The sequence below is a fragment of the Lepidochelys kempii genome, chromosome 9 (genome assembly GCF_965140285.1).
Source record: "Lepidochelys kempii isolate rLepKem1 chromosome 9, rLepKem1.hap1, whole genome shotgun sequence".
Taxonomy (NCBI): domain Eukaryota; kingdom Metazoa; phylum Chordata; order Testudines; family Cheloniidae; genus Lepidochelys; species Lepidochelys kempii.
Window position 1 is genome coordinate 101,039,858 of NC_136388.1, and position 19,547 is coordinate 101,059,404.

The 19,547-nt window shown below is 43.6% G+C and overlaps 1 protein-coding gene across 10 annotated transcripts in view; it reads left to right on the forward strand.

Annotated features, from left to right (window-relative positions):
• Window positions 1–696: 696 nt before the first annotated feature.
• Window positions 697–19,547, forward strand: part of LRCH2 (leucine rich repeats and calponin homology domain containing 2) — an 88,609-nt gene continuing 69,758 nt past the window's right edge. For 9 of the 10 annotated variants that reach the window (XR_012160642.2, XM_073358574.1, XM_073358579.1 and 6 more), the window contains exon 1: window positions 1,611–1,874. Coding sequence is in view for 8 of the 10 variants with exons in the window: in XM_073358574.1 (XP_073214675.1) it covers window positions 1,643–1,874 (232 nt within the window). In the remaining 2 variants the exon portion in view is untranslated. Of the gene's footprint in view, window positions 835–1,610; window positions 1,875–19,547 lie in introns of those variants that run through there. The other variant, XM_073358583.1, reaches the window with a different exon arrangement.

The following is a 19,547-nucleotide window of genomic DNA, read 5'->3' on the forward strand; positions in this document are numbered from 1 at the left end:
TCCCTCTTCAAGGACTATACCACTAAAAACAATAGAAAGCGCCATCACATTTAACTTGATCCAATTGCTTATCCATATCTAGGTCACTTGCCCAGGATTTCAGATGCATTTAGAGGACTATTATTTATTGCATCCTTTTCAGGGAACAGATACCTTGGGGAAATGGGTGGACAGCTGGCAAATATATTCTGAGGCTGCCCTACAGCAGTAAAAATGCAGTTCTCCAATCAGATTGTTTCCCACTTCATTTCACATCATCATGCGTTCCAAGACTTCTCATACTGTGTGCCCTTTAAGGGCATTAGGATGTCTGCTACAGCAGAGCAGCTGAACCCAGACTTATTGCTTGCATTAGTTCCCATCAATGTGTGTATTCAATGATTGATTTATCTTCATTCGATTCTTTATCACTTTCCAGGTGTTCATCTTTTGACTCTGGCTTTTATACGAGTGTAAAATTCTTGTCCTACAATTTGGATATTGCTCAGTCAGTCTCATAAACTTGCCTCCACACTCAAAAGCAGCAAGTAATATGCTTACACACTGAGAAGAGAAACTCTTGAGCTTCTGGCTTGGTGTGTTTTTAATCTTGATCGTCCTCTTTGCAGTTTGCACCTCGGCGGAGACTGGCAAGGGGCCGCAGCAAATACACAGCGCGCTAAGCGGGCGAGCTCAGGAGGGCTGGAGTTATGACCACAGTCAGTGCGGGCACCAGCGGGGGGTGTTAGTCTGGATCTGGGAAAGCGGCAGAGTCCCGTGGCCCCTTACAGACCAACAGCCGTACTGGAGCGTGAGCTTCGCTGGGCGAACGAACGCCCCCTGCGCCGGCTGCAGGTGAGTAGGGGGCGTCTCTCCGCCTGCTCGCCGCGCTGCCTCCCGGGGGCAGGGACTCGGCCCCGCTGCACTGGGGGGGGGGAAGGGACTCGGCCCCGCTGCACTGGGGGGGGGGAAGGGACTCGGCCCCGCTGCACCGGGAGGGGGGGGCAGGGACTCGGCCCCGCTGCACCGGGAGGGGGGGGCAGGGACTCGGCCCCGCTGCACCGGGAGGGGGGGAGGAAGGGGGGGCAGGGACTCGGCCCCGCTGCACCGGGAGGGGGGGAGGAAGGGGGGGCAGGGACTCGGCCCCGCTGCACCGGGAGGGGGGGAGGAAGGGGGGGCAGGGACTCGGCCCCCGCTGCACCGGGAGGGGGGGGGGAAGGGGGGGCAGGGACTCGGCCCCGCTGCACCGGGAGGGGGGGAGGAAGGGGGGGCAGGGACTCGGCCCCGCTGCACCGGGAGGGGGGGAGGAAGGGGGGGCAGGGACTCGGCCCCGCTGCACCGGGGGGGGGAGGAAGGGGGGCAGGGACTCGGCCCCGCTGCACCGGGGGGGGGGAGGGCGGCAGACAGACAAACGGCCACAGAGCGGGGACAACGGACCCCACCGCCCTGCCCGCTGCGGGGGGGGTCCTGTTCACCCCCCCGGCCACCCCCGGGTCCATACAGCGCCGGCCTGGCCGCGGGGGGGCGGGGTCCGGGGCCAGCGCCCCCGTCAGGGCCCCGCGGGCAGGGCGCTGAGGGGACGGCCGGCCCCCCCGCCCCCGCCGCCTGCGCCTGCGCGCCGCGCCGCTGCTGGTTGCGGGGCCGGCCCGTCTCCGGCGCGAACATGGCGGCCGGGCAGGGAGGCGGCGGCGGGCTCGGGCTCCCCGCTCACCTCACCCTGTCCTACCCCGCCGGGCCGGCCTGGGGCGCCGCCCCGCTGCCCCAGCCCCACACGGGGCGCAGCCTGGACCGGGCCCTGGAGGAGGCGGCGGGCTCCGGCATCCTCTGCCTCAGCGGCAGGAAGCTCCGCGACTTCCCCGGCGGCGGCTACGACCTGAGCGACACCACGCAAGCAGGTGGGGGCCGGCGGGCGCCCTGGGGAGATGCCCGGGGGGAGGGCGTGCGGGGGGGTATGTCCGGGGGGGGGGCACAGGGAGGGTATGTCCGTGGGGGGGGGGAGGAGGAGGAGGGAGATGGGGGGGCACAGGGAGGATATGTCCGTGGGGGGGGGAGGAGGAGGAGGGAGATGGGGGGGCACAGGGAGGATATGTCCGTGGGGGGGGGGTTGGGCGTGGAGGGGCACAGGGAGGGTATGTGTGTGGGGGAGGAGGAGGAGGAGGGAGGGGGGGAGATGGGCTGGGGGGGTATAGGAAGGGTTTGTCCGTGGGGGGGGGGAGGAGGAGGAGGAGGGAGGGGGGGAGATGGGCTGGGGGGGTATAGGAAGGGTATGTCCGTGGGGGGAGGGAGGGGGGGGAGATGGGCTGGGGGGGTATAGGAAGGGTATGTCCGTGGGGGGGGGAGGAGGGAGGGGGGGAGATGGGCTGGGGGGGTATAGGAAGGGTATGTCCGTGGGGGGGGGGGAGGAGGAGGGAGGGGGGGAGATGGGCTGGGGGGGTATAGGAAGGGTATGTCCGTGGGGGGGGGGAGGAGGAGGAGGAGGGAGGGGGGGAGATGGGCTGGGGGGGTATAGGAAGGGTATGTCCGTGGGGGGGGGAGGAGGAGGAGGAGGGAGGGGGGGAGATGGGCTGGGGGGGTATAGGAAGGGTATGTCCGTGGGGGGGGGGAGGAGGAGGGAGGGGGGGAGATGGGCTGGGGGGGTATAGGAAGGGTATGTCCGTGGGGGGGGGAGGAGGGAGGGGGGGAGATGGGCTGGGGGGGTATAGGAAGGGTATGTCCGTGGGGGGGAGGGGGAGGAGGAGGGGGGAGGTGGGCTGGGGGGGCACAGGAAGGGTATGTCCGTGGGGGGGGAGGAGGAGGAGGAGGAGGGGGGGGAGATGGGCTGGGGGGGGTATAGGAAGGGTATGTCCGTGGGGGGGGGAGGAGGGAGGGGGGGAGATGGGCTGGGGGGGTATAGGAAGGGTATGTCCGTGGGGGGGAGGGGGAGGAGGAGGGGGGAGGTGGGCTGGGGGGGCACAGGAAGGGTATGTCCGTGGGGGGGGAGGAGGAGGAGGAGGGAGGGTTGGGTGTGTAGGGGGGAGATGGGCTGGGGGGGTATAGGAAGGGTATGTCCGTGGGGGGGAGGGGGAGGAGGAGGGGGGAGGTGGGCTGGGGGGGCACAGGAAGGGTATGTCCGTGGGGGGGGGGGGGGAGGAGGAGGGAGGGTTGGGTGTGTAGGGGGGAGATGGGCTGGGGGGGTATAGGAAAGGTATGTCCGTGGGGGAGGGAGGAGGAGGGGGGAGATGGGCTGGGGGGGTATAGGAAGGGTATGTCCGTGGGGGGGAGGGGGATTGGGTGTATAGGGGAGAGAAGGCAGTTGCTTATTTTGCTGTCTCAATCAGCTCTGAGTGTTGTGGCTCATTTGTCTCGTTTTGGGGGCTCTGGCCCCATCAGAGTGTCACGTCCCTCATGATGCAGCATTGTTGCTTGGGATTTTCCAGTGCGCCCCTTTCCCCTTACGAGTAAGGAGGGGGCATGGTGTGCACACCTCGCAGCCTGCCTGTAACTACAAACACAGTGTGCAGATCAGGACTGAACGTATTCACCATGTTACTAAATACAGAGGTGGAAAACTAGACCACTGAATTTATCTAGACTCTCTACAAATGTGAGGTGAATTGGAGGTATTTGCTTCTGTGTAGTCTCTAGAAAACCTGGTTTATATTTGTAAGATATAGGGGTTGTATTGTGTATTTTTACATTGCTAATTTTGAATTTATTTGCTACTGGACTGGTCACTGATCATGAGTAAGAGGGGAAAATGAAATATATGAACTGAGGTCTGATGTGTTTTGTTCAAAAATAGTAAGGGTTTTCAACATATATTAGTAGGAAACTGAAAGTGATATTTGTTTTTTCATGGGGTTGTGGGTAATTGGCTTATCATTTTGAAAGAGAGTGTCTGCCCATTGTAGTGCTTTCATCCATCTGTGACAATTCTGTGCTCCCATGGTTCATCAAATACTTATTCTTCATTAGTCTTTGTTGGGGACTGCATTTTGTGTGTTGGGTTATAGGCAATCTTGTTCAATAAGATCACTTTTTTTTTTTTTTTTTTTTTTAATGATTTGTGAAGGCCCGATAAGAAACTGGGTATTTGGCGTATCCAGCAGTATGTCTGTTAATGGTTTTATTCTCTGGCACATGTGGTATATTTGCATGTGCTATGCAGAATGTGGATAGGCAAGAGTGCTTTAATTATCTTACAGTGGATGCACAAGATTAATTTAAAAATGGGTTATGGAGTGGTAGCTCTACATTTTTCTGTAAAATAGGGTATAAAATGTGCTCGTCAACACTAAGCAGCTCTATGTGTGAATACTCAACAATGAAAATATAAATGAGGAAATGGATATAGTGAATCTTAATAAAAGCTTTCTTCTATCTTGCATTCTGTTAATCATGGGTCTGTACATTTAATGGGTATACATTGATCATAAGATACCACTGAAACTGTTTTGAATGTACACAGTAATTAAAATACAAAGTCAACACAATTTTGTGTAAATTAATAGCCATCTGACTCTTTTGTCAGAATGCCAGTCTGACCTGAGTGATATATATTAGTGTGGTGCCTAGAGTCCCTAATCGGAATTGAGGCTTCATCATGTAAGATATTGTGCAAACACATACAAAGAGGTCCCTGCCACAAAGAGCTGTATGTGCTTTTATGTCATCAAGAAATTTGTTCAAATAATTTGTAATATTGGCAAATGGCACCTTGATTCTTCTGCTGTTTGTGTACAGTGGAACTGGTTTAATGTAGGACCTACTAAAGAATGAATCCCCAAACCATATAGGTTGTACTTCTACTCCTATACAGATATTTCTAAAACAGAAATGTTTTATTTGTAAACAAGAACTTTGTGGTTTTGTTTTGATCTGTGGAGTTATCTAATCTGTTTCTTTTGACTGATGAGTGAACTTTTAGTATTCTGCGAGTGCATCAAAAGTTGTTACCTACAGATTTTCTCTAAAGACGCATTGGATTCTCGGCTCAGATTTGCATTATTGTTACACTATTTGTATTTATTTACAGGCACTTCTATGGCACTTAACACTATTAATAAATTAGCTTCACATCACAACGTGCCTGTGAAGCAGGGAAGCATTGATCCCCATCTTGTACGTATGTAATTTGAGGCAGAATGGTTCTGGTTAAGATTGCTCGCTGTTTTCTTGCCTCAGTTCTTAGTTATTCATCCTGAGACATTCTTCCAGAAGTGCTCGGCACCCAGAGGTCCTGTCAAAGTCAATGATAGTTGCCTGTGCTCAGCACTTTGAAAATCAGGCCCAAAGTGTTTCAGGATGGGCAAGCAAAATAAATGCTGGTTTTGAAAATTTGGCTGTAAGTGACCGACTTGCACAACGTTTGTGGTGGAGCTGAAAACAGGACCCAAGAACTACTACTATAGCTTCAGGGTTCTGTGCCTTAACCACAACAACATCCTTCCTCCCTAGAGACCAATGTCTGTTTACTGAGTTGGAAGTACTTCTGGTTCACGTTTCACAAATGTCTGTTGAATTAAGTGTAAATCAATCGAGACACACAGTTGCTCATTTAAACTTGAACTGAATTGTCCTCTCCAGAAAGGGGATGTGGGTGTGGGAGTGTGTTTCCCAGTTTTAACACTTCCCTTCCTCCAGTTTATTTGTGTGGTCTCCTGCATATGCTGAAATTTTAAATGCCTTACTAAACCATGAGTTGCAAGTGTTGTAGCAAAGGCCTGTGGCATCTTATCGCATCTCATTCTATTATGTGGCAAAACTTATTTCCTGCAATAATCTTGCAGCAACAGTAATCTGGCCCTTTAACTTTGATTATGCAGCTGTCAAATCCTTTAAACTACAGAATCTATGTAAATTGGAGAATATCCAATAGGAAATGCTCTGAGACCAAACTAACTACAGTCTTGAGGCCCACATCCTCTCATTGTGTGGGCACTGTTAAGTCTGATGGGAATTAAGCATATAGATCTGTTACATCACTGAAGTCTTGATTTGGCCAAGAAATGAGTTTTTTTAATCTACTGTCAGACTGAGACACAGGCAGTGTGTCTTATGGTTTTTTACTTTTGTGATGTTAGTCATTTAAAAAAATCATGTGAATTTAATGTCTGTGAAAGGTGCTATGTTGACAGCCCTCGAGACGAACACTCTCTATACACAGAACAGGAACCACGTGGTAAGCAGATATGCAAGCATCCTGACATTGCCCCACCAAACTTCAGCCCTAATTTATTTTTTCTTCAAATATTAAAAATATGCCTATAAGCACCTGTCCAGTGCTATGGATGCCCATCCTGTAGACCAAGGACTATCCACAAGTTTATTCACCTCAACTGCTACCCTCCTCCACAGCCTTAACAAAGAGAAAGGTAAATGATGGGCTTTGTAGTATGCCTGCCTGAAAAGTGTGTCTGATCTGGAGGGTTGTCATAAGATATACTGGGGAGGCTGAAACATCCTGTCTTGTGATTCCTCGATATGTCTCCTGAGACTGTCAACAAGCGTACCAATTTTGAAGGGTGTATCATTGTCTGGTGCTCCTGACATTATTTGACCCAGTTTTTTTCATGTTTATCTGGCCCCTTTTAGATGGATCAATTGACATTCTCTCTCATAATACAGATAGGTTTACACCCAAAGAGAGTTGTTGTGGGGATGTTAGTTTGATGATTTATGTCATAGTCATTTAACCAAATTGTACCTTCTTGAATGAAATGGAAGTGTGGTGGTTTTTTTTTTTTTTTTTAATGGTACTGACATTGATAAGAATGCTGGCAAGTAACTGACTTGAGTAAGAACTCAAAGAATCTGTTATTTTAGAACCAGAAACTATTCTGTAATTTGTTGAGTCTAGATTTTATTGTAGAAATTGAGTGAGGTGCATCTGAAGTAGAGAATATGTGATTGCAAACTGAAGAACATCCGTGTCTTCAGTAAGAATCTGCAGATCATAATACATGTAAATTAACCTTACAGAAGCTGAAGCATATTATGTTGGTACATTTCTTGCTCATGAAAAGTGCTGGACTAAAAGTTCTGAAAAAAGTAGAATAGTTACAGAATAAACAGGAATGGAAGCTTTTCTGCAATGCCTGACTGTCAGTGTGTGTCCTACCCCTATTTTGGGGACTACTCTGAGGTAATTAGTTACTCATTCATTCTATCCAGTCAATCCTGGGTTTATCATCTAAAAGATGGCCACTGAGGTTGCCAATTGCAATGCTTCTTGGAGTGATACGGACCTCCGTCCTTTAGGAATTGGACTGAAACCTTCAGCTAGCCTTCTCTCAGATGTAGTCTGTTTATACCAGTGACCTACAGACAAAAGATTGAGTTCTGATCTATTCCTTTTACCTAACTTAAAATTCATATTTCCTTGATTCACCCTGCCAAATGGACTATCAGTTGTTTAGAACAGCATTCCAAGATGGCATTTTATTAGTAGGCTTTAAAAAGCTCATTTTACAGAATTCCCCAAATTTCCTCAGTTAAATGTTATAAATGTACCCTATTGGAAACGTGAAACAAATTTCAGTGTTTTGTATGTATTCATTTCCTATTATCCTAGAACAGAATCTCTTTAAGTCATATTTTCAGAATTAATGCATGTGTAGATAACTTAAAATCTATACTAAAAACTTCTTTAGCAGTAACTTGCAGGTAGGAATAAAGGAATTGCTATCCTGATTCAGACTCTAGAGATAGTCCAGTATCCTGTCAGTGGCGATCAACAGCTGCTTCACAGGAAGGTGTAGAACCCTGCAAATGTGGATTAATCTGGCACCCATATTAGATATTGCCTTGCTTTCTAATAGTTGGAAATAGTCTTAAGTTCTAAAGAATAAGGTTTAATATCCTTTCCAAATCTTTTGTTATAATTATGACAACTCTGGATATTCTTGTTGTCCATATACATTTCCAGTCCCTCTTTGACTCTTGTTAAGTTCGTGGCTTCAATGACTTCATGTGGCAGTGAGTTTCACAGTCTTATTGCACATGTGAAAAAAGTATTGCCTTTTCTTGGTTTTGATTTTTCCACACCTATAATTTCATTGAAAGTGCGCCCCTTGTTCTTATGTTACTAGATAGAGAGAAGAGAAATGGCTACCTTCTGTAGCACTGATTATTTTATATACTTTTATCATGTCCTTTATGTATTTTTTCTAAAGTAGAAACAATTTGTTTCTAAAGTAAACAGCCTTTCTTCATAGAAGAATTTGTCCATGTCTTTGATCATTCTTGTTATCTTTCTGCACTATCCTTCTTGAGATGAGCTGACCGGTACTGCTCAGAGTGTTCCAAATGACGCCGCAACCCTGATTTAATATTTTCTGTATTATTCACCTTTCTGTTGCTTATGCAGCCTAACATCCTGCTAGCTGTTTTAACTGCAGCTGCATAATGAGCAGCGGTCTTCATTGAGCTTTACTGAATGGATACAACCAATGTAGAACCCAGTGTGGTGTATAAGTAGTTTAAATTTTTGCCTACAGTGTGCATTACTTTGCCTTTATCAGCATTGAATTTAATTTGCCATCCTGTTGCCCATACACCTAGCTTGTTTAGGTCTCTCCAAATTCTTCGCAATCCTTTCTGGTTCTGACTAAGCTTAAATAACACTGTCAGATATAAATTTTGCTACCTCATTACTCACTCCTATTTCAGATAGTTAATTAATATATAAAACATCATAGGACCTAGGTGAGAACCTTGAGGCCCCTGATGCTAATCTTTTGCCTTGATGAAAACTGACCATTCTGTTGTCTTTACTTTGTCTCTTTGATCCATGAGGACTTAGCTGCTTGTGAAGAACTTTGTCAAGTGCCTTTTGAAAGTCTGAGTAAATTGTCAACCAGTTCTTTTTATCCGCAAATTTATTGACACGTTCAAAGAATTCCAAGAGATTAGTGAGATACTATTTCCCTTGGCAGAAGCTGTGCTGGTTAGACAATATCATGTCATGATCTTCTAGGTGTTTTAAGATTATTTTTTCAGTTTGTTCCATATATAGATGTAAGGCTTACTGGTCTGTAATTCCATGGTTCATCTCTATCCTTTTTTAAAATATAGGTACATCATCTGCTCCATCATCTGCTCTCCAGTCCTTTGAAACAGCAGCTGCCCTCAGTTAGAGGCTACATATTTTTCTTAGCCGTTCAGCTACTTTTGGATTCATGCTGAGCCTGGTGACTTGTTGCTTTTTAAATATCAGATTACTTCAGTACATCATCTTCTGGCACTGCAGTCTTTGATAGTACCTCACCTCTATTACAAGAAAATTACAGGTCTGGGGTAGGTATCTCCCCAACATCCTTTGAAGACTATTGCAAAGAAGTCATGGAGCTTCTCAGCAATGTCCTTACCTTCCTTAATTGCTCCCTTTAACCCAGGGTGATCCAGCTGACCACCCAGTATGATGCTGATAATTCCAAATCTCTATTTTTTTAAATTATTATTATTATTATTAATAATCTCTATTTGATGTAGAAAACTTGTTGGTTTTGGACAGTACCTGCCATGTTGGAGTTTGTAATGGGACTTTGGGAGGAGAGGTCCACACTAGCAGATCCCAATTCAGAATCAGATCTTTATTTGAACAAAGTCAGTGTTGATATCTCATCACCAGCCCAGTGCAGTTGCTTAAAACGAAGTTGCATACTAAAATAGCTGGAACCCAACACTCCATACACCTTTATTGATACAGCTTAGTGCACGTGGACTTTTAGAAGGAGGAAAGACCATGTTCTGCTGCATATGCTTCACTCTCATTGAAGGCACACATCAGAGAAACAGGTGTAAATGACTGAAGAGAATTAGAGGATGAAACGTGAATAACTGGTTCAGAAATACTGGTGTGTGTGGGTGGGTGGGGGGGAAATAATGGCAGTGGACATTGGAAGAAAAATAATTTTGAGTCTTATAACACCTAAATACTTCTGCTACAAAGCCTGCCCTAATGCATTAACATATTTAAACAGACGTTCAGCAAAAAATTTAATAGGACCAATATTAGGTGGAGGTTCAAAGTAGGAAGAAATTTCAGTGAACACTATAAGAAAATACTGTTAAGTGAAATGTTCTTGTCAGCGTTCTAATATTTAGCACAACAAAGTGTGCGCAGGCCTCCAAATCTCCTGGCTGTGGCAGTTTTACAATGACTGGATTACCCCCTCGAACCGAGACCGGTTCAGGGGAGATTTTCCCCCCCAGTGCTTTGGGGAAAATAGAACCGAAGGGATTGTCTACACACCATGCAGCTTTTAGCGACAAGGCTGTGTCAACACAGGCTTGTAGCTAAAAGTCAGCGTGTGTAAATGCTCTTTTTTGGTACTTTGTTGGCACTTTTGCCAACAAAATACTTACAGCACCACAAGCGGCATTAGCTTTGTTGGCGGGAGAGCGTTCCTGCCAACAAAGCCGTGTTCACACTGCCACTTGCGTTGGCAGAACTTTTCTTTCGCAGGGGGGCTTTTTTAAGTACCCATGAAAGACAAATGTTTTGTCGACAACTTCGCAGTGTAGACAAGCCCTAAGTGATGCCTCCCGTCTGGCCCTGCCATGTGGCCTTGATGGGGAGGGGGAAACTGCAGGAGGAACCAGGCAGAGACTTCAGCTGGTGGAAGCAGCTGAAGTGGCAGACAAAGCCAGGTACTTTGGATATTCAGAGAAATTAGACATCCAACTTCCATGGACCGTCATTAGGCGTTGGGAACTTCCTGCTCATCTGTGCCTTTTGAAAATCTTATACTTCGTTCTTGACTATGTTAAGTGTTGTTTTACTTATGTGCCTACCTGAAAAGTCTTATATAAATTTGATTAGTACTGTGTTAACTATGTGAGGCAAAGTCTCAAATTTATTTGTCATAACACTAAAATAGGTTAAATTTTAATGGTTTTCTTAACTCGGGCAAAACTTAAGAAGGATGTTGAGCTCTCTTCTTTCTTGCCCCCCCATTCCCAATATTATTCAACTATTAAGTGTTTATTTAGTTTTAACCTTAAAATGATACTGTCAGAGCTCAAAACCTAACAAAAGCAATGTTAGGTACTATACTGCCTCATTCTCTTCCCCTTCCCCTCTATCTCCAAGTTCTGTTTTCTAATTTGTTTTTGGAGGTTTCATTTGTCTTTCTCTCCTGCTGCTTTGTTACCAGCATGTATGACCGGGAAACATACATGCCTCTCAGTGGCTACTGGTGAATATACACAGGAGCAGAGTGTCCCTCCATTGTGCATGTCACCACAGCCTGACTGAAGGTAAACTTAAGAATTCCCCCTTTCTCCAATTCATTTTAGTTTTTTCTTTCCACTTCCCTCACTGCAGGCAGGCATTCTGGGGGGGAGGTACTTTACTGTCCCATTTCTCTGCTCTGCCTCTGGGTCCATGCAGAAGTTGTATAGTGGGGGAGGGAAGAGACCTATTCTCCTGGTCACCCTTCTTTCTTCCCTTGCTCGTTCGCAGGCGTTTGGGAGAGACGTGTCAGTTTTCTCTGATTCTTGTAAGGCGTACAGAAACTCCATGACAATCTTATTTTAAATGTAGAGATTTATGAATTAAAAAGATTTCCCTCCCTCCCCCGCAAACAAAGTTACATATTAGCATCCAGATAAAAGCTGACATTTCAGCAGTTCACTTCTGCCAAAATACTAGTTAAACGCACGCTTACAGGGCCTGGGGGAAGTATGTGCAACTTCTCTTCGCATAGAGGAAGCTTAGGAGTAACATCGGTATGGTGATTGAGACAAGGAACTGAAACTGATCAGTAACACAAGTGAAAATGGCTCTACATGAACTGCTGTCACGTGCAAATTGAATAGAAAAACTATTTTTCTTTGATAAGCTTTAAATTTTATTAGTTAGGAGTGTCACTCTTATAGTAGTACATGGAATGAAGAAAAAGTTAGGATAATGTAATTTTGCAAAAAGAAAAGGAGTACTTGTGGCACCTTAGAGACTAACCAATTTATTTGAGCATGAGCTTTCGTGAGCTACAGTTCACTTCATCGGATGCATACTGTGGAAACTGCAGCAGACATTATATACACACAGAGATCATGAAACAATACCTCCTCCCACCCCACTGTCCTGCTGGTAATAGCTTATCTAAAGTGATCATCAAGTTGGGCCATTTCCAGTACAAATCCAGGTTTTCTCACCCTCCACCCCCCCCCCCCCACACAAACTCACTCTCCTGCTGGTAATAGCCCATCCAAAGTGACCACTCTCTTCACAATGTGTATGACAATCAAGGTGGGTCATTTCCTGCACAAATCCAGGTTCTCTCACCCCCTCACCCCCCTCCAAAAACCACACACACAAACTCACTCTCCTGCTGCTGGTAATAGCTCATCCTAAGTGACCACTCTCCCTACAATGTGCATGGTAATCAAGGTGGGCCATTTCCAGCACAAATCCAGGCTTTCTCACCACCCCCCACCCTTTCCCGGACACACACACACACAGACTCACTCTCCTGCTGGCAATAGCTCATCCAAACTGACCACTCTCCAAGTTTCAATCCAAGTATAACCAGAACGTCTGGGGGGGGGGGTAGGAAAAAACAAGGGGAAATAGGCTACCTTGCATAATGACTTAGCCACTCCCAGTCTCTATTTAAGCCTAAATTAATAGTATCCAATTTGCAAATGAATTCCAATTCAGCAGTTTCTCGCTGGAGTCTGGATTTGAAGTTTTTTTGTTTTAAGATAGCGACCTTCATGTCTGTGATTGCATGACCAGAGAGATTGAAGTGTTCTCCGACTGGTTTATGAATGTTATAATTCTTGACATCTGATCTGTGTCCATTTTGGTTGACTGTGTCTGGACTTCTACTCCTTTGTCGCTTAGGCACTTGTAAAACTGTCTCCTGTGTTCTTTCTAATTGGACGGATCAAACTGATTTACTAAGGTGTTATGAAAAATTTTTCTGTAAGTTAGAAAATTTTTCTTTGTTTGGGAGCTATTTTGTGTAGGCTAACAAGCAGAAATACTATGGGTAACTACGGTAGATTGCATTACAATGACAAATTTGGAGTTTAATGTGCTTTTAGTTCATTCTAAATACCTCTTTATGTTCATATCTGAATCAGTGCTGATGGACAGACCTTTCTTTTAAAAACAAAGCAAAAACCCTATATATGAAGTGCTTATGCACAGCCCTACAACAACCATCTACTTTATGAACACAGTGTTCTCATTATACAACTTCTTCCTATTTGTGGACAGTAGCATGGAATTTCTCAGTCCTGCTCTCCTACCTACTGTTATAGAGAATTAATATAATAGATTCTCAGAAGCTTTAGAAACTTACATTTTTTTTCTTCCCAAGCATGTTTGTTTCTGTTCCAGGTCATTTTATTCCATTTTAAAAGAAATATTGAACTAACATAAACTGAATACTGAAAGAGGGTAGAGAAAGCAAACTGTACTTCAGTTACATTCAGCTCTATTTCATAAAAGTTGTGTACCCTTAGATAAAAAGCATTTCAAATACTTCAAAATAGAACACTTAACAGAAGACAAATCACAGTATTATTGGTTCTGAACTCTGATCTCGAAGACTGTGTACTGGCAAACGAAGCTCCCCCTTCAACAGATATGTGCCTGCACTGAGTGGCCAATAGGTGTAGCCTTGCATCAGTTTTTTCTCCTAGAACATCAAAACTGAGACCAAAGAATCTCAGACTTTTCCATAGTGCCCATCACTAGAGGTATCTAAGCAGTGGGATTCAGAAAAACACATTCAAATACAATGGAAAACAGCTTTGCAGTGACTGTATTCTGTGTAGTTTGGCTCAGACAAAAGGATCGATGCAGTGTCATTCTCAATAATATGTTACTGTATGAAAAAATATTTATATTGTTGTTTGGAGGCAGAGGATAACGAAAAACAAGTTTTTAAATCTTGAAGGGATCCTTCCCTCCCCACCATCCCTTTGGGAGTGAGTCTGGTATGCTAGTATGGATTTCTGAGTTAAGGAAAAACGTATTCTGAAATTTCAGTCTGCTCGGGTGTTCTCTGAAGAAATGTCATAATAGTCTACTTTTTGAGCTTTCTGTGGTTTACTTGTCTTTTTGTATTTTAATTCAGCCAACTTTCATAGCTGGCTCTCAATTTGGGCAGATACTGTACTTTATAAAATACACCCAAAGATGATTTAACAGATGTACTAGCCTTTTTCCTAGCTAGTAATTCAGAACACCCATTGTCCTGGATGCTGTACAAACAGATACAAAGATCTGATTCCTTCCCTCATGATTTCACAGTCTGGCCTGACTGTTGAACATCTGCCGAATGTAAGTACTATGGATTTCAGAAAGATATATCTTTTCATTTCAGTTATTTTTATAAAAGCAGTGACCATCTTGGAGTCCAGCATAACACGTGCTCATCAGATCTAAGCTTCAGATCACTGAAGCCTTCTGATCAAACAAAAGTTTTTCAGGCTATGCATTATAAAAAGATAGTTGAAAATTTTGGATTTTCATCTATGCTCTATCAAATCTTCTTAAAGCATGGGCTGTCCGAGATGATTCTGTGGTTCTGAATGTGCTTAAAATCATATTAGCATGATTCATGTTAATATAAAAATAATAAATTATAGAAATAAAACGCCAGAACTGGGTCTTGTGATGCATGTGCATCCTGGAAATACAACAGACAAATTAGTCTGTTTTCTGAAGCCCACCATTCCAAGCAGCATCAGGAACAGCCTGCTAGTACAAAATTTGAAGTCTGGCAAAATGAGAGTGTAAATTATTTTTAATTTTTTTTAAGCAATGTTGAATTAAGTCAAAACAAAGATGAACTAAATTAAATTTATGAAATATTGGAACGTGAAAGTAAGATTATTATTATGAACCTGTTTTGATAAATTCTTGACTTAAATATTTATCATAAAACACACATCCTTGGCTATAGTAACTGGGGTACTGTAGAAACTTAAACTGAATAAAAGATGGGCCTAATGTCTGAGAAACCAGATGTACCCAATACCCCTCATTAAAACTGAGCAAAGGAAAATAATCTGAAAAGCGCTCTTGCCTCCCGACAGATAACTAAAAGTGGAAGGGAATCTACTTCTGAAAGCTATTAGAAAAGTTGGGTGGTTTTTCTCTGTATATTACCAATACATTGAATCAGAGCTTGAAAAATCCACTTACTACTAGTGACTAGGCAGCAGCTTGCAGTGGCAAATATGAAGACCTACAACAAATTCTGTCAAGTGTAAGCTCTTTCCTTACCAAAGTATTCTTTGTCCTTAAAGTTGTGGAAGAAACCTTCCAAATATGAACAAATGCAACAGTATCTCCCCCAGCTTCTAAAAAGCTCCCCTGTCTCTGCAGGCTGTTTTTTCTAAGCCGCAATAGACTGAAATTTAACAGTTTTGTCCAGTTTTTCCATTACTGTTCAGAACCGTGACCATTAATGAAACTGACCAGAATCATGCTAGTGTTTTCTGTTGCTGTTTGGGACAGAGGTGAGTGGAGTAATTCCAACACTTGCCCCAAGACAGCTAGAGGGGATAGAATAGGATAGGCCACCACCTCACTTACAGCATCCCTGAGGCTGGTGAGAGAAAGGGGCCCTTCCAGCAGCCAGATGACTCATTTGGGGGAAAAAAGGGGTTCAAATTTGAGACATTAGCAGATGCTTTTCCAAAGTATAGCACCTACTCTTCCTGGCATCTGAGGCTTGGTCTTCCTCTAAAAGCATCGTCCAATGAGATCGCAGTTGGAGTCACTTATTTTTGGAATCAGTCTCCAGACTAGTAGGTTCAGATCTGTGCAAAATGAGTGATGGATTAAAATTTTAAAACCTCGTATAAAATGTACATTGACTAACATTAATATGTTTGTTAGTATCAACAGAACTTATAATAGGTTGTTTTTATTTAAGATATAACTGAAGAAGGCTCCATTAACAAACTCAAAAGCATTTCGTTCCAGTAGAAAGTCTAACGTACGTTGACATCTCGTGTAAGTTATCTCACCTAGTTGTGCAATATTACTGTAGTTGGGAGACCTTTCTTCCTATAATCCTGTCTCTTCATTAGTAAAGTTAAAATTTCACCAGTGAAATCTATTTTATTCTCCGGAATTTGTAAATTTAATGTGGGCAGAGCATTAGACATTTGTCTCAGTAGTAAAGTTTCTATGAATTGGCAGGTTGAACAGTTCTTATTTTTTCCTTCCCTGTTTTATGATTGAAGATAGACATTTCCTGAAAAAAAGCCAGTTTGGTTGGGTAATGGTCAAAATGCAGTGTCAGTCTTTCATTAACTGTCTTCTGTAGAAGACTGGAAATAAAATGTATTCTTCAAAATCTTCCTTTATTACAATGCCTGATAAATAACTCAACGTGAACAGATTCTAGAAGTGTTTGAATAGCCTCCAGATTGCACAGGTAGGAGTAAAAGTTGCTTCTTCTCACCTGCTAGTTGCACTGATTCCTTAGGATTTTTTGTCAGTGGCCTATTTCAACAAATCTCAATTCATTATTCAAGCCTTATTCAATATTTTTTTTCAAATACTTGAGATTATCAGGGCAAGTCGAAGGGATATCACTGAAACATTTTTTAAAAAATACTACCAAAGCCCCGCCAGTTGATACTTTTCTGTTTTACATGTATTAGTGTAGTAATCATACCCTGTATATTTTAATTCTGCACAAATGTGCCAGTTAGTAATTTACATACCACAGGGTATTTTATGTACTGACAGTATCTTTTGTTCTTTTAGAACAAATGATTTATTTAGGAAGCCTGTAAACAATGAATTTTAAAGGCCTTGCACGTATAACTAGTTTTTCCAGACAGTACCTGTCAAATTACCTTTTTATTTTTTTCAATTTAAATTTGGATAATGTTCTGTTTAAATGTATTCATCTAAAGAGCTGCAAAGCTGTTTTTTGAGACACTAAGAATGCAGTCCTGTTCATTTTTGTTACATGGTTTCCAGTTTCAAAATTAGCACTTAAATTTAAATTTTTGAAAACAGCCGATGAAGGTAGTGGAAATAATTTAGCATCCCTAAATATCTAATTGAAAGGAAAATTTACTGTGAGATGAAGTTATTTGACAGCCTGGCTTCAGGGAGGTTAGAGCTCTGTAGGCACTGTGCATTTGAGCAAGTCTTTAAGGCCTCCTGTCCTCTTGGAAGCAACCTACCAGAAAACAAGGGTTTACAGTTTTAAGTTAAAAAGAAAAGGAGTACTTGTGGCACCTTAGAGACTAACCAATTTATTTGAGCATAAGCTTTCGTGAGCTACGGCTCACTTCATCGGATGCATACTGTGGAAAGTGTAGAAGATCTTTTTATACACACAAAGCATGAAAAAATACCTCCCCCACCCCACTCTTCTGCTGGTAATAGCTTATCTAAAGTGATCACTCTCCTTACAATGTGTATGATAATCAAGTTGGGCCATTTCCAGCACAAATCCAGGTTTCCCCCACCACCACCCACCCACCCACCAATACGAACCCACTCTTCTGTTGGTAATAGCTTATCTAAAGTGACCACTCTCCTTACAATGTGTATGATAATCAAGGTGGGCCATTTCCGGCACAAATCCAGGGTTTAACAAGAACGTCGGGGGGGCGGGTGGTTAGGAAAAAACAAGGAGAAATAGGTTACCTTGCATAATGACTTAGAATCATAGAAGGTTAGGGTTGGAAGGGACCTCAGGAGGCCATCTAGTCCAACCCCCTGCTTGAAGCAGGACCAATCCCCAATTTTTGCCCAGATCCCTAAATGGCCCCCTCTTAGCCACTCCCAGTCTCTATTCAAGCCTAAGTTAATTATATCCAATTTGCGAATGAATTCCAATTCAACAGTCTCTCGCTGGAGTCTGGATTTGAAGTTTTTTTGTTGTAATATCGCAACTTTCATGTCTGTAATCACGTGACCAGAGAGATTGAAGTGTTCTCCGACTGGTTTATGAATGTTATAATTCTTGACATCTGTTTTGTGTCCATTTATTCTTTTATGTAGAGACTGTCCAGTTTGACCAATGTACATGGCAGAGGGGCATTGCTGGCACATGATGGCCTGTATCACATTGGTGGATGTGCAGGTGAACGAGCCTCTGATAGTGTGGCTCATGTTGTTAGGCCCTGTGATGGTGTCCCCTGAATAGATATGTGGGCATATAGATATCTTTTAAGTTGATAAGGCTTATGCTGTAGGCCTATGTGGAACCTTTTGCCTGCCCTACACGTTGCTTAACTGCTTTCATCTAATTTAGATTAACTCCATCTGGGTTCATATGGGAGGTATTTCTACTTGTCATGAATGAACAGAAGGTTCACCAGTGTGTCTGCAGCCCCTTTTTGTCTGATTTATTCGGGACCTGACACTGTGAAATTAGAAAGCTCCCCATGTTGAGGAACATCAGTGTGGTCTTGACAAAGAAAATGATGGCTCATCTTAGCCACTCAGTACATCTGACATCAAATTTCTTATCTGGAAGAATATTGTCCTTGATGGTATAACTGAAATTCAGGCACTAGTTTCTGATGAACTTTATACCACATGCTGTAAGGATCAAGTGGTGTGGTGGACTCAGCTGAGTTCCGCCTTAATAAGAGTATTGCGTTGGCAACGGTTTTCCCCATAACTGCATACCCATCTTGAGAAGGCCCTTTCCCATGTATTTGATGTCAAAAGGCCCTTGCAGGTCTCCTTGGAGAGGACTAATACTCTTAAATTCCACTTCGCTTTGTATCATTTAACTGCAGTTCCTCCAGCAGTGCAGGCACTAGGTGACTGACTGTATTTTGCATTGTGATGGCCTTAAAAGTTGTGTCAAGGCTCATTCAATCTGAGGTAGAGTTACTGTTTCTGTTGCAGTCATATGTAAAACAGCCACGTAGTTATGTGGTATGTTTCTAGAGCACTATCGCTTGGATTTGCCCCCTGGTTATTCAGTCCTGTAGAACCTGTTTCTGAAGTGAAGGAGTAGGGGCACAATTTGAACTTGCAGTTCAGTTGTTTTGGCATGGTGAAATATTTGAAAATTTTGGATTACTAGAATGCACTGTACAGGTTGTTGTACTTTAAATAGTTTTGCACTCACTTTAAAATTATTTTTACATAATGTTATATTAATGGAACAATATCAGTTTAGTGAGGGACTTTGTGTGTGTGTGTGTGTATATATATATATATAATATATAAAAATAGCTCTTATATAGTGCTTTTCATGAGTATCTCAAAGGAGATCAGTATCATTATCCTCATTTTACAGATGGGTAAACAGAGGCATAGAGAGGTGAAGTGACTTAGCCACTGGCCTGCTAAGCAACCTTGGGTAAGCCAGCAATAGAACCCTGGTCTCCTGGGTCTCCCTCCAGTGGTCTTTCCACTAGACCACACTGCCACCTCAAACCTTGAAATAAAGGAATAATGAAAATTTAAGCATCCTATCCTGATGATCTTAGTTTGTGATAACCTCTGTATCTTTGGTTGTTATGTGGGATTGAATGGATGAGAGAGGAAGAATGCACCTGCAAATACACTATTTTGATGTTTGGGCTACCTGCTGTGCATTTAGTGATTAAATAAGCTATGATATTGGTGG